The sequence below is a fragment of the Mycteria americana genome, chromosome 10, assembly GCF_035582795.1.
Source record: "Mycteria americana isolate JAX WOST 10 ecotype Jacksonville Zoo and Gardens chromosome 10, USCA_MyAme_1.0, whole genome shotgun sequence".
NCBI lineage: Eukaryota > Metazoa > Chordata > Aves > Ciconiiformes > Ciconiidae > Mycteria > Mycteria americana.
Window position 1 is genome coordinate 9,567,200 of NC_134374.1, and position 13,786 is coordinate 9,580,985.

At 44.0% G+C, this 13,786-nt stretch overlaps 2 protein-coding genes across 5 annotated transcripts in view; both read left to right on the forward strand.

Annotated features, from left to right (window-relative positions):
* The window catches only part of ALG13 (ALG13 UDP-N-acetylglucosaminyltransferase subunit), a 31,570-nt gene extending 28,256 nt beyond the window's left edge, over positions 1-3,314 (forward strand). The window contains exons 26-28 of the mRNA XM_075512884.1: positions 90-130; positions 999-1,182; positions 2,353-3,314. Coding sequence (XP_075368999.1) covers positions 90-130; positions 999-1,182; positions 2,353-2,618 — 491 coding nt within the window. The 3' untranslated portion in view covers positions 2,619-3,314. The remainder of the gene's footprint in view (positions 1-89; positions 131-998; positions 1,183-2,352) is intronic.
* Positions 3,315-4,332: 1,018 nt separating this feature from the next.
* LOC142415226 (UDP-N-acetylglucosamine transferase subunit ALG13-like) lies at positions 4,333-12,499 on the forward strand. Of its 4 annotated transcripts, none has more exons than XM_075513292.1 (9): positions 4,584-4,732; positions 5,229-5,385; positions 6,555-6,760; positions 7,489-7,621; positions 8,095-8,130; positions 8,265-8,320; positions 8,979-9,041; positions 9,401-9,572; positions 10,857-12,499. In XM_075513292.1, the coding sequence occupies exons 3-9, from the start codon at positions 6,584-6,586 to the stop codon at positions 11,030-11,032; spliced, it is 813 nt and encodes a 270-aa protein (XP_075369407.1). In that variant the 5' UTR covers positions 4,584-4,732; positions 5,229-5,385; positions 6,555-6,583; the 3' UTR covers positions 11,033-12,499. The 4 variants fall into 4 exon arrangements, with proteins under 4 accessions (XP_075369403.1, XP_075369405.1, XP_075369407.1 ...); XM_075513291.1 differs by lacking the exon at positions 6,555-6,760 and adding an exon at positions 4,897-5,010 and having other exon boundaries at positions 10,857-11,140; XM_075513288.1 differs by lacking the exons at positions 6,555-6,760; positions 9,401-9,572 and adding an exon at positions 4,897-5,010 and having other exon boundaries at positions 4,333-4,732.
* The last annotated feature ends 1,287 nt before the right edge of the window (positions 12,500-13,786 follow it).

Here is a 13,786-nt window from a genome sequence, read left to right on the forward strand (position 1 = left end):
AGTAAGAGTAACTTAAAATGCTCTTAATGCATGTGAATTTCTTTTGCTTCTCAGTTGATACTCTTCAATGTCATATCCTTTAATTTCAGATACAAAGGTCTTGCGGTATTATTTTAATCTGGGATTGCAAGTAAGTGCTTTTAAAATGACTCCAGTAAATTGCCTGTAAAAACTGCTGGTTTTCTTGACAAATATACTGATGCAGTTAAGACTTCCAAATGTGCTAAACGTGCATCCTGTGCACTTGACTATCAATACGTATAGGCTTGTTTGGTGGAGATGAAAGTATAGCTCAGGAAGTGAAGTTCTAACTCAAAATGTGAAGCACACTAGTATGTGTGTTTAGTTGTTTGGTTTTTTTCCTTTGGGTTGTGGTGGTGGTTTTTTTTTTTTTTTTTTTTTTTGCAGAGGATGGTGGATAAATAATGTTCTTTCTGTGAAGATAAGGGGAGAAACCTGAGCCATTCTTAATAAAAATTGTGTACTTAGACAAGACATCAAAGACCATTTAGAGATGTGTGGTTTGAGTCTTCTAGGACTTGTACAGCTGTGTTCAGACTGGTTAGCACCATTTCTCTGTGTTCTGGGAACTGTTGCTCTGCTGAAGAGTTGTCTCTGCACCAGCAGTCATATGCAGTGTCAGTGCTGCTGCTCAGGAAGTAAAAGAAGTAATGCCAGCTTCTTCAGCTGAAGAAATAGGAAAAATCTCTTTGAATATGACAAAGTCAATAGGTGGGCATCTTCTTTCTCTGTAAAGATTTCTGACACAACAGCAGTGTGGAACTGAGGTGGTTATTGCTGCAAGTATTGCAATATCTCTTCTGGTAGGCTGTATTGGGGTGGTTTTTTTGGTGTGTGTAGTATCTTAAGGGGCTAGGAAGGAACAAATATACTTCTTCCTAACTTTAGATCTGACACTAGTAGTGATTTGGAGGAGGGATGGAGAGTATGCGGTTGTATGCATGACCTTGTATATTTTTTTTTTCCTTTCCTCAAAGTATTATCATCAGAGCTGTTGGCCTTCCATGGTGTATGTACAGCCAGTGCTGCCACCATCACCTTTGGAAGTTTATCCAGCATATGCTGAGCCGGCTAATGTCCTTGATCAGTCAGTACCTCAGCTCTACACTGATGCTGGGCGAACTGAAGTCCACCAGGTTCCCTTGGAAGCACCTGCAAATGGTTAGTATTTGAGTATAAGACCACATACACAACTCATGAGAAGTGAGGAAATAGGTTTTCAGAGCGTGACTGCTCCATAGGATCTGCTTGCCTGCAGCTTTGCTATCCTGTAGGAAGCACGAGGTTGGGAGGACATAGAGTAAACCTTGTAAGGGGTTATCACAATTTCCTCTGCCATCTGTGGTACTGCTTAAAGTATGTCAGAGTCACTGGTGTAGCCACCAATGTGTCAAGGGCTTTCTAAAGCCATAAAAAGGAAGAAGTAATCCTTTCTAGGCCTGTACTAGGTACACTAACTTTTACTTGGGAGAACTTTTTCTAAAACTGTGAAGGAATCTCTTTGCTTACTGATAAGCAAATAGTCATGGTAGCAAAACAGAAAGCCTGTATTTAATGTAAAGGAGGCAGTTGAGTTTTGGCAAGCACTGAGCATCGGTATTTCAACTCCCCAGGAATTTTTAAAAGGAAGATGTTGCAAACCTTGGGTTTAGGCTCAGCATGCTGAGCTGTTATCTCTTGAGTAGCTCTTATTGCTAGCTGTGTCTCTTAACTGTGTGTAAAATCTACAGCAAAACTTAGTTTCACCTAGCAGCTTTGTAACAAGCTTGTAGATATGCTTGGCAGTAAATAGGAAGGTTGTATTAAATGAGGAAAAATGTCAAAAAGGTCAGATGCCTAGCTCGTTAAAATGTATGGAACATGGCAAACGGTCAGTGGTGGAAAGGAGTGCATCATAACAAAACTGTTGCCTAGAGGCATACAGGTTTATTGCTCTGGTAATGCTTCAACCTGTTCAGCTGGGGTGGTTCTTTTGCATAGATTGGTGTCATATGGTCAGACATCAAAAAGGGAAAGAATACATTAGCTCTCTACCTGAGTCCCTCTTGAAAAAGCTGCTGCTCCAATGCAGAATGCTACTAAGCAATTCTTGAACAGGGCTTAGTGATGAGAAGAGCACGTTGTCCTCTAGTCTGACTTAGGACCCAAAATGATTTTGGCTTCTCCATTAGGAGGGACGTATATGGGCACAAAATTGTCATCTAAGTGGATTTTCCCTTTTGGCCACCAAAACAATGCTGTGTTCATGGTAAAGAAAGTCTGCATAAAAAGGCCATAGATATGGTAAAATATGGTAAGTGTGTGTATTTTGTTCCTTTTTTTTTTTTTAAGGTAACTTCCAAAATGCAGAGCCTCCACCTCTGTCCTACGGGCCAGTATATTACCCAGTCATGTCGGACCCCTTCAGCCAGCAGTCTCTTCCTGGGTTTGATTCTTTAGTACCTGCCTATCGCTATATTAGTACCTGGCATCCAGTAAATCCACCGTATGGAAATTCTCCACAAATTGCTAATGCTGTAAGTTCTGGACCACTGCACCAAGTCAGCTATATTGCCTCACCTAACCCTGCACCTCATGATGTACCTCAAGGAATGTAAATGTGGGAGCTATAAGCTCACTTCTTGCCCTTGGTTTCTCGTTTCTTGTTTGTCAACTATATGTTAATATTGTTTCGTAAATGTTATCCTGTCTTAGTGGGCTGGGTCAGTTGATTAAACTGCATTCAAATTTCATGTTTCTCTTTAGGTTTATGCTAGTGGTAGTTGACAAGATGTTGTTTCAGTTGATTATGTAGGGAAAGCGTAGGAAAAGGGTATACATAAACTATAGTGCAGGGAACAGAAAGCTTGAATTTGACTATATAAAGTGTGTGTAAAAAAAACCCCATGCTATTGCTAAAGGAATGTTGCATTGTGTACCTCTGTGAGGGGTTACGGTGGAACACTTAGACACCTGGTTCTTGTTTAAGCACTGAAGTAGGCTGCTATTACAACTACAGCTGAAAATTGGGCACAGGGTCATTAGAGGATGGAAATGTTTGAAATAGGTTGGCTTTCTCAGATTTTGCAAAACAAAACTTTTTTGCCCCTAGTGGTCACATATTTGTAACAGCTGTATTTCTTCTGTCTAATTTCATTCTGCGTAGGTTTCATGACTCTTGAAAGTGTAAGAATACTGTTTTGATCTGTTGTATGTTGCTGTATGTTTGTAAGATTTGTTTTGTGAAAGCTGTTGCACAAATGGTGGTAGTCTTGGTGTTTAATTTGCACTGATAGCACAAAATAAAAGCATTGAACACATGAAAATGAGTGGTCATTTATAACTGGCAGGTTATGTTCCTGACAATTAGTCATCCAACAGCCTGGACTGAAGAAATGTAGTTGTCTTGCGTGGGATAAGCTTTCTCTCCAGCTTTCTATGAGAAAGTAGCAAAAGCTTTCAGTGTGAGAATGAAGTGCACTGGAAGGCTCTAGCTGTGTTTCTGTTGATAAGTTTAGGAAGAAAACATTGAGTGGTCTGGGCATGTGAACTGCAATTCTTTCAAATGACTACCTGCACAGGCTCTGTCCTTGATACAAACTTGCACTGTACATGCAGAATCAACAAGAAGTGGGTGTGAGTTGGGCCCTTCCTGCAGCGCTGGGGGCATCATGGGGACATAGCCCTGTCCTGGGGTGACAAACAAGGGCACGAGTGCAGGTTGTGTCGGCTCAGTGCTGGAGCCCTGAAAACCAGCAAAGACACTTATTTAACAAATCTTTTATCTCTTTGTAGAGGCAGTCTACTGAATACTCTGACTCTTTTCCAGGTGTTGGTGAACTCTGCAGCAATCTCAACCTCAACAGGTGTTTATGCTGCTCCAGCCACAGCCTTCTCCTCTAATTCTGCTGCCTCCACTCCAGCCAGTGTCACAACAGCAGTTCCCCCACAAACAGCGGTTCTGCCAGTCGTAGTATCTCCCCTTTCTATAGGGAGGCCAGGTAGAGTTGTACATACTATGCCTATGGACTTGGACATCTAAGTTTTTGGGTTTTCCCCTCCCTTTTTGCTTTTCCCCTACCTATCCAAGACAAATGTTAAAAGGCTTTTTTAAAAAAAAAAAAAATAGTATCACTTGCTTTGGCTTAAACTGACTTAATAGTAGCTGTAACTTCACTGCTGACTTGTTGCTTTCATGTTTGGAAGGGGATGGTTGCCCCTGAATTTGCACAGGAATTGGAAGTGTCTGCTTTGGGTTCCCCCCTGGCCACCTTTAGCCATCAATGCCAAGTGTTTTGCTAGAAAGTTCTTTTCAGAAGGCAGAAGTTCATGGCAGCTCCCTTCTGCCCCGATTTCCTACAGTTAATTTTCCTCTTGAGTCGAGATACTGGTTAGGGCTGTAAAAGAAACCTTGGTTATTCAGTCTGCTTGTCCTCTTGATGGCAAGGTTCAGCTTGTGCTAATGTGTAGTGCTCAGACTGGAGCAGAACTGCTCTGGATATGAGTTGGAGTTCAGTTATGGTTACCTGTGTTGCCACTGCAGCATGTACCACAGCTCCAGCTATTTCTGCCTTGTCTGGCAGGGATCATGGGGAGAAGTTCTGTCTGGCAGTAGTGAGGGGCCCTCTCCTCCAGTTCACTGCGCACAGGGTGGTGGAAACATGGCACCTTACGAACCCTATCATCCTCAGAATCCTCCTCAGAGACATAACCGTGGATTTGGGATGCCAAGGTATGAAGCCTTGAAAACCTGTCCGAGATCACCACTCGTTTTCTACTCGTTCTCGCTGCAGACTGGTTAGGAGAGAGTTTGTGCTGTTTAATAGGTGAAACTACAAATGAGTTCCCTCTGAGAGGCACTTCCTGGTAATTGCACCTTTTGCCCTTTAAACTTAGGGGATCTGCCCGATTTATAAACAGGCACAACATGGTTGGCCCTCAAATAGCATTCTACCCCAGTCCAGGAAAGAGATGCTATCAGAGCTATGACAATTTCTCCTGCAGGTCCTGGTAAGTGAATACAAACCTCTTTACAAAACGCTGCTCTCAAAGAGTTGGGGAGGATGGTGGGAGAGGTGTCTGGAGGGCTGAGTTGGCTGTTAATGGCACAGTATGAAACAATGGGTTTACTGTGCCTCTCCAAAAAGAAGAGAGTTAAAATTGAGCAACGAAACCACGGTGACGCTCCAGATAGTGGTGATTCTGAACCTCCTTTCTTGTTTTTAAAGCTCATACAGCCGTAGCCGCCGTCAGATGCAGTGTGTGAACAAGGAATGTCAGTATGGGTTTGTACCAGAGAATGGAGAGGAGCCTCAAGCACCAGAAGAAACTATAACTTTCTATGAACTTGAAGGCGAGGATGACGCTGCTTTTCCTACTTTACCAGTAAGTGATGAAGAAGGGGTACGTGAAACCCTCTCAAAGAGGCGGCAGGGGGGAGCTGTACAAATGCGCAGCACTTCTTTACCTAAACATACAGCTTCCCTCCCCCCAGGCCCCAGCCCCTTGGGATAATGTCCAGCAGTGAATGTGTTTTCTAGAAGGGAAGGCTGAAATGAGTCTAGATCTTGTAAAACCTGCTTAAAACCTCCAGTGTTTCAAAAAGTTCTCCTTCTTTCTCCCTCCCCTCACGGGCAGCACTTGTTGCAGCACTTGTTTTCTCTTTAGTATATTTTCACAGAAGTAGGGTCATGTTTCTCCTTTCTGTTGCAGTTTGAAAACAAAACAAATCCCTTCCTACTGTGGCTGTCTGTCTAGCTCTCAATATTGTGGGAGAAGGCTTTTCACTTGTTTGCCGCGCTGTAATTTGTCATTTGTGTAACTAGATTCAGAAACTGTACAGCGATAGCCTGGATTGTTCCTATGACGTTATAGTTGTGATGATTGGGGCTAGCATGTTGTTCCTGAAACAGTTTGTTCTGCTACAGAAACAGGAGAAAATTCCAAATCTAGACTTCTCTTAAAAGGGTCTTTCTGTTGGGTTGTAGATAAAGCGGCACAGTGTGGTGTTAAACTTTAAAATAAATCTTTTTCTTTTATTTGTAGTCTAAGCCTAGTACAGAGCTGGATACGCTACAGAAAATCCGTTGATATTTAGGTATCTGAATAGGAAAGCAGGTCTCTCTGTTTTTTGGGGTTTTTTTGGTTGTTTTTTTTTTTTTTAAAAAAAAAAAAACACAAACCCTGGTAGGTTTGAATTTCTTCTTACTGTCTCGAAGCAGTGAACGTAACAAATGTTAGACTTGTATTTAAATGAGAGAGGGGGAAGCTGCTTAGGGCTGTTTCAGCAGCAGCTGTTTTTCAGTTTGTCCTCATGTGCTGGATCTGTAATCTCTGCTCTGATTTTCCTCCAAGAGTGTCAGGGAATAAGGAGAGATTATCCTGCAATTTTTTTTTTCCCCCCGACATGAAATCAATGTAGCTTACTAGCTTTTCCTCCCCCTTGCCAGACTATAAACCTGCAGCTCCTAATGAATAGTTTTTCATGCTCGTTCAGCGACTTTGTTATTGTCAATGCCAAAGCCTTTTTTCTGTCTCTTCCTTGTCTTGTTTAGTAAAGGACTATAACATTTCCGGGGGAAAGATGGATCTCGCAGAAAAGTCTGCCATCCTCCTAGAGGCCTGGTGGGAGAATCTTCTGACTTACCACCTCTGCTTCAACCTTGGAAATCTTACAAGCCTCTCTGAGCACTTTATCGATCTCATAGGCACCATGTCTTCTGAGGAGAATTTTGAGTGTCACCTTAGCCATCACAAAAGAGTGAATCAGCTTTTTTTACTCGAGCACCTCAATTCTGTATTCCTGCTTCAGAGAACTCTGTATTTGAAATTGTGGTGCAGCTAAGGACTGACTTCAATGCAAAGACAAAGGGCATGGGAAGTGTTAAAGGAGTCCTGTGGGAAACTGTGATGGGTGCTGCTCTCTGGAAGAGTCAGGCTTGCATGTGTGGGTCAAGTTAGTGCAGACAGCGGTGTCTGTGCCAGCAGCCACCCATGGGTGTCACTAATTGGGACTGAGGAGAACCTTTTTCCATGATAATTAGAGTCTTTGGATGAACTGCTCTGCTGTTGGTGTGGTGGGAATGCTCCAGGATGAGGAATGCAGGAGGATATGTTGGGGGTAGCAGTCTTGGCTGTTGTCTGGGGTCTGCTCCCTCGTTTTCAGCTTTGTTTGAGCTTGAGATGAAGCCGGCTAAGTTCTGGGAGGCAGCAGCTGGACTGTATTGCACAGGGCAGCGGTAGGTCTTCAAAAGTGGATTACCTTAAGTATGCTAGGCAGAAGAAAAGGTAAAGGAAAGAAATGTGTCCGCAACTGTGTTGCCGCAGTGAAGGTGCATAGGAACGGACACATAAATGGTAAATCTAGTAAGTTTTGGTTGCAGCAAGCTTGGTCTGCCAGCCTGTTTCTACTGCGTGTGTGTGTGTGTGTGTGGAGCACGGAAAGCTTTCAACTGTTTCTGAATGCATGCTTCTGACTTTGCTTTTTAGAGCCAGGGTAGCCCTGCTCCTGTTGTGCATGGTCCAGCAGGATTTTGGGTAGCGAGGAGAGGTCCAAACTCTGTTCCGCCTAACAAGCAGACCCTGAATTCCTCAGAGGAGGAGGAAGAAACAAGTGAAAATGGTGAGTTCTCAAAGGATTAGTGGGCAAAAAGACAGGTTTTTCGAAGGTCTTCAGCGTGCTTTTGACTGTGAGAGTAGGTTCCTTACACCTTCTAAATATTTGTTTATTGTGAGCTTTGAACATGCGTGTGAGCCTGCACATTATTTTTCTTTGTTGTCTGATAGAAATGTGTCACTTCTGTTTAAGCTTGCTACGCCACCACCCTTGTGATTGCATAGGTCTGCAGCAAGCCAAGTTGCCGCATAAGAGCGTGTGGTGTAAATTTGGTAATGGCAACCTTGATACTTGGTAGAATAACAACGTGAGCATATCTTGAGCGTTTACCTCTTCTGCACAAAGCAATGGGATAGTGAAAGCAGCTAGTTAATGGGTGCGCTGTAATGTAATTGTGGTAACTTCAGCTTTAAGCTGCCTTGCCCCCCCCCCCCCCCCCCCCCCCCCGAATCAAAGCTTCCTGTTCCCCTCTCTTGTAGGGAAATTTCATGAAGAATATATCTATGCACCTCCAGGTAAGTAAAACTTTAGTCTTTTCTGATAGAACACTTGGTGAATGTACTGCGGTCATTATGACCTTTTTATAAGTTTCTGAAGGATGAGGTTCAATGCTACTTTTTTTTCAATTAACTTTGCCTATGCCCTCCAGATCCCGACTGTGAACCTGCAACAGCATTTAGTTCAGCAGAACCTACAACAAACTTGGTAAGCTTTAGTCGCTGTCTGTTCAGACTAGGAATCTGTGAAGCGTGTGGTGTTCTTCATAGGAACTGTCCTTGGATGCAGGCTTAACGTAGTAGGTCAGAGACTTCTTTTGGAAGAAAGGCATGATGGTTTCATCTCTATATTCAGTCCCCTTTTCCTCCCTAAACGGTGAGGTTTTTGTCTGGGTCTGCAAGTACAGTCTGAATTGTACTAGATAGATTAATGATTTTCCACGTTCCCCTCTGCAAAGAGAAAGGGTGTATTTCAGTGCTGTTTACTTTTCTTCTTTTTCTGCTCCAGGCAGCACTTGCTTTTATCATGCCGCCCTTCAAGTCCCGTTCCAGTTAGTCTTATTCCTCCACTGTGGGACTGGAGAGCTCTGACCTCGGGGAGAACTGACTTTGGAACTTTTTAAAATTTATTTTTGTTTTAATCTGAAACGAAATCTTTAGTCACCCGCTGGTCTACAGCGGGTGTGGAAGCCGGTCCCGTGCATGTCAGAATAGAACTGCTTTTCCTCGAGTTACAAAAGATCCTCTGTGTGCGCATAGTCCATAAATAAATTAAAAAAAAAAAAAGTGCAGGGGTGTGGTGTATGTGTGCCTTGTGACTTCTTTGCCTCTTAAATGGACCATGCTTTGCTTTGGAATCCCTTCAGGAAGAAGGGCCAGTCTCTGTGTCACCTCAAGATGGAGTGGCTTCCTACAGCTATCCCCAGAAGGTAGTATCTAGTACTTTATTGTGTCGGCCCTGTGGAGAGGTGACCGCTCTGCTTGGTTAGTGTCAGTTTGTGGGGTCCCTCTACCTGCCCCTTACAGCATCTTGTAGCAAAGAATACAATTCCCTAGAAACATAAGCAAAACAGAAGGGTGCAAAGATGCCTTGCAGGTGTCTGCAACTCTAAACTGGTATTTTCAAGCCAATTTTGAGGGGCCTGGGATAGTTACTGCTGCCTCTACAGCTAGGACTTCCAAAATGCATTTGTGTGAAGTGAGGATTTTTGAACTCTGCGATATGTCCCTGGTCTTTGTGAAAGCCAGTTGTAGAGGCAGTCTACTGAATACTCTGACTCTTTTCCAGGTGTTGGTGAACTCTGCAGCAATCTCAACCTCAACAGGTGTTTATGCTGCTCCAGCCACAGGCTTCTCCTCAAATTCTGCTGCCTCCACTCCAGCCAGTGTCACAACAGCAGTTCCCCCACAAACAGCGGTTCAGCCAGTCGTAGTACCTCCCCTCTCTCTAGGGAGGCCAGGTAGACCGTACATACTATGCCTATGGACTTGGACGTCTAAGGTTTTCAGTTTTCCCCCTACCCACCCAAGAGAAATGTTAAAAGGCTTTTTTTTTTAAAATAAAAACAAAGAGTAGTATCGCTTGCTTTGGCTTAAACTGACTTAATAGTAGCTGTAACTTCACTGCTGACTTGTTGCTTTCATGTTTGGAAGGGGACAGTTGCCCCTGAATTTGCCCGGGAGTTGGAGGTGTCTGCTTTGGGTTCCCCCCTGGCCACCTTTAGCCATCAATGCCAAGTGTTTTGCTAGAAAGTTCTTTTCGGAAGGCAGAAGTTCATGGCAGCTCCCTTCTGCCCCGATTTCCTACAGTTAATTTTCCTCTTGAGTCAAGATATCGGTCCTGAGGCTTTATGATCCCTTCCGAAAGACTCACTGGCTGTGATGGTTCAGGATCCGTGCCAATGTCCAGTTCATTTCTGTGGCCCTTAGTTAGCTCCTGTGCTCGGTTATTTCTGTGCAAGGGGATCAACTTTGTGATTTGTCACGTGGTGCGCTTGCCAACTGGAACGCTGTATCTCCTTTTTTCTTGTGAAACATCTGTGAAGAAAAAATGATTTTTCCCTTCTTATAAAGAGGACTTTCCATGTCTTCTGTAACTCTTCATTGAGCATCCAAAAAACCCTCCACCTCCAGTTGTGCTCAATTCTGTCTCCCTTTTCTTCTCCATTTCTCTCCTTGGTGTGTTTGTTTCCGCTCTGCGTGCAAGTTCAGTCAGCACAGTTCTCTAAGCTGTCTACTCGCTGATGCCATTACCAATAACCTGCTGGTGTGGTAGAGGTGTGGGCCGCCTGATGAATATTTAACAGTAGCCTGTCCAAAATGTTTTTGGCCTGACACGTCTTGACCCTTCCCCTGTTTTTGTGGGCTTACTGTCACGCTTCTGATGACTTAAAGTGATTAGTCTGTTCCCTCTTGTTCTAGGACAGACAGTTACGTAAGGAAAGTCTGGCCTGCCTTCTAGTATGGAGAAATGATAGAAAAAGACATTTATTCTTAACTGGAATATGAAGCTTGCAGATAGACAGACGGTTAAGGCTTGTGAGAGTGGAACCTTCCCATCTGGTCTTAAAATTTCTTCTGGACTTCTTTCAAAGGGATTGCTAAAGAGAACTTTGTTGAACTAGCTTGCGGTTAGGGGCACTGAGGTGACAAAGAAGTGCGTGCTTAATTGTGTAACTTGACATCTTGCTCGTTTGACGTGCCATTGCAAATTTGACTTGACTTTGGTTTCCTTCTAATTGTAGCAGTTTCTTCGGTGCCGTTCCCAATGTATTCAGCTCCTCTTCCTCCGGTCAGTGAGGTGGGAGAAGCTGGTGCCGTTCTTCCACCTTACTCCTGTGATCCCAGTGGCAGTGATCTGCCTCGAGGTAACGATGGTATTTTGTGCTTGTACTACTGCTGCTCTTTGGCACGCTTCTGACTTGTGTTCTCCATGGAAACTTAACAGAATACCTATAGCGAGAAGAAATGGCTCTTTGCAGCTTGCAGGGAGTGAGAAATAATATTATGGGTGCTTATGCTAAAAATGTTTTAATTCCCAGTTCTGAATAGCAAGTTCATGTCTGACTGAAACATGTGATTGCTGCAGCTCTAGGCAGCATCCTAAAGAAATGAATAGCAAGGGAGAGGGTGCTTGGCCTGTATCATACTGGTTCTTGGTGGAGTAATCATTCTTCTGATAACGGATTAAAACAAAAAACCCCAAATCCGTGTGTTTATAAAGTTGTGCTGTTGCACGGTTCCGTGGGATATTGTGTTGTTTCCCTGTATGGCTCCAAGATGTCATTCTGAGGTATCATAAACTGGGGATAAAGCATAGGGTCGTCGTGTCCCTTGTGTGCATAGCCTTTTTGTGTACTGTCGTCAGTTATGACAGTGTTTAAGGTACGTTTCAGCTATTAAGGAACGGGCGTGCAAAGACCAGCAGAGCAGCTCAGAAACAGCTTTGGGCTTTGTCAGCTGAACGTGGACTTCATTTTGAAAGTGGTAATCTTCTTAGTCAACTTGCTCTTACGATTTAAGAATATCGGCATACCGTGCAAGGTTGCATTCAGGCAGCCAAGCTCGGTAAGCAGTGCAACAGGCATATTACATATTTGATTCTGTTGTTGTTGTTGTTGTTGTTGTTAATTTATGCCCTCATTCTGCCATGTTTATGGCTCACAAGGCATAAATAGAGCCTGTAAATCGCAGAGCTTGGTTTAATAACCCAAAGATCAAGCTGTCGTCTGTCCTTATCGCAAGCTAAGTGCCTCTCAGCTGCAGGAATAACAGTACTGCTTGCTGTTATGCTATGTAACTTGTTTTTCTCTAGGTGGGGAACGCTGTGAGGCCCAAGCGTGCCACCGTTGCGTCACTGCACGCGTCTCAAGAGGCAGATAAAACTGTTCCGTGATGCAGTGTCTTGTCTTAGCTGATAAGGATTGCTGGTTGTGTGTTTGTTTTGGACAGTTGTAGGAAATGCTCTACCCTGTGCATGCCCCCTTGCTCAGTCTTTTGACAGTGCCTTGGCTCAAACTGCACTAAGGGTTAAAAACTTAGAAGGGCTGTAGAAGAAACCTTGGTTATTCAGCCTGCTGGTCCTCTTGGTAGCAGCTTGTGCTAATGTGTAGTGCTCAGACTGGAGCAGAACTGCTCTGGATATGAGTTGGAGTTCAGTTATGGTTACCTGTGTTGCCACTGCAGCATGTACCACAGCTCCAGCTATTTCTGCCTTGTCTGGCAGGGATCATGGGGGGAAGCTCTGTCTAGCAGTCGTGAGGCCAAGCTAGAGGTAAGCTGAAGCCTACTCTGAGGAGCAGCAGTGCAAAACTGTCTGGCTGTTTACATTTTTGTTGTTCAAGTAGTGGCTATATCTCTGCACACTGGTTGAAGTACCTAGGCTTTTTAAATACTGCCCCCCCCCCCGATATGTTGAAAGTCTGTGCATCGTAGCTGGCTTATTCTCATAGCCATCTGTAGATACAGCAGGTGACGTGATTTTCTCAGACTTACTACCTTTAGTTCAAGTTCCTGAATCTCCCATGGTCTCTGTTCCTGTAGAGAGTAGCTTTTCATTCAGGGGCGAGTGAGGGCAAGAACTGGCTGTGTATACGTAGGGTCTGTGAAATGCAAGTGTTCCTTTTTCGTGCTGTTTTGAAAAGTGTCATTTCACTACAACTGTCTGACACTGATTTCCTCCTTCACCTCCCGCCCCCCCATCTCCCCCCAAACCCCCCATCCTTGTAACTGACCATATTCCAGGTATGTGGCAGTTGTAGCTTGTATTGCATCAGAACGTAAGGCTTTTGGCTTTTATTCCAAAAGCTGGTGCATAAAAGCTGGAGCATAAAATATTTTAGTAATGCAAATTGTTTTCATGCTTGATTCAGTGTATTGCCATGCAAAGTAGCTCTGTTGCCCGTGTGTGGGACTTTCCTCAATGTCCTAATCCTAGAGGGCTAATTTCAGGTCAGAGAAAGAGCTATGCTTGATACCTACAGTTCAGGTGGCTGCACCTGGTAGGTGGCAGAACAACTTTGGGCTGAAATGCTATGGATTCTTTCTGTTGCGTTTACCGTGCAACATGCTTGTCTTGTCAGAAGTTGATGTGGAAGAAGGCAGGTTCCAAAACACTATGGCTTGGCTGCTCCAAGGCCTGCTGCTTTCAGAGGTACTGCTCCTGTGCTCTGCAATAACTCTGCTCTCTTGCAGGTGCTCTCAATTCCTGGCTTTGTTAGTCTTGAATCTTCTGTTTTCCACTTCCCTGCTGCAGTAGTATCACTCTAGGTGATACTGTGCACACATGAGAGTTAATGGTTTTCAGCTTTAGCTGAATGCCCTTAACTGAGGCTTTCAGCACTTGGGAGAATTGGGTGTGAAGTGTACTGACAAGAATCTGGAGTGGATGTGGATTAACAACCTCTTGAGACCCTGCCTGTAGCTCTTCAGCTGAGTCGCTCCACATAATATTGGCCACGTCCTTCTTGGCACAGGCTCTAGAAGTTTTCTGAAGGATTTTAAGGTTGGTAGTTAACACGGAATTGCACGTAGCATTTATGTTGTCACACTGCTGGAGTATAATGCTGTATGGCCTTTAAGTTCAGAGATCCAGAAGCTTTGGAGTGGTGCGGGGTCAAGTATGTGGGTATACTTGACCTAGAGTTCTGTGCCCTTTGCTAAAGGTACTTGCAGG

Coding starts and splice junctions, on each gene's coding strand:
- LOC142415226 (XM_075513288.1), top strand. CDS start 4,545: ATGTACCACAGCTCCAGCTATTTCTGCCTTGTCTGGCAGGGATCATGG. Junction 8,321..8,978: donor CAGAACCTACAACAAACTTG/GTAAGCTTTAGT, acceptor GAATCCCTTCAG/GAAGAAGGGCCAGTCTCTGT. Junction 9,042..10,856: donor CCTACAGCTATCCCCAGAAG/GTAGTATCTAGT, acceptor TTCTAATTGTAG/CAGTTTCTTCGGTGCCGTTC.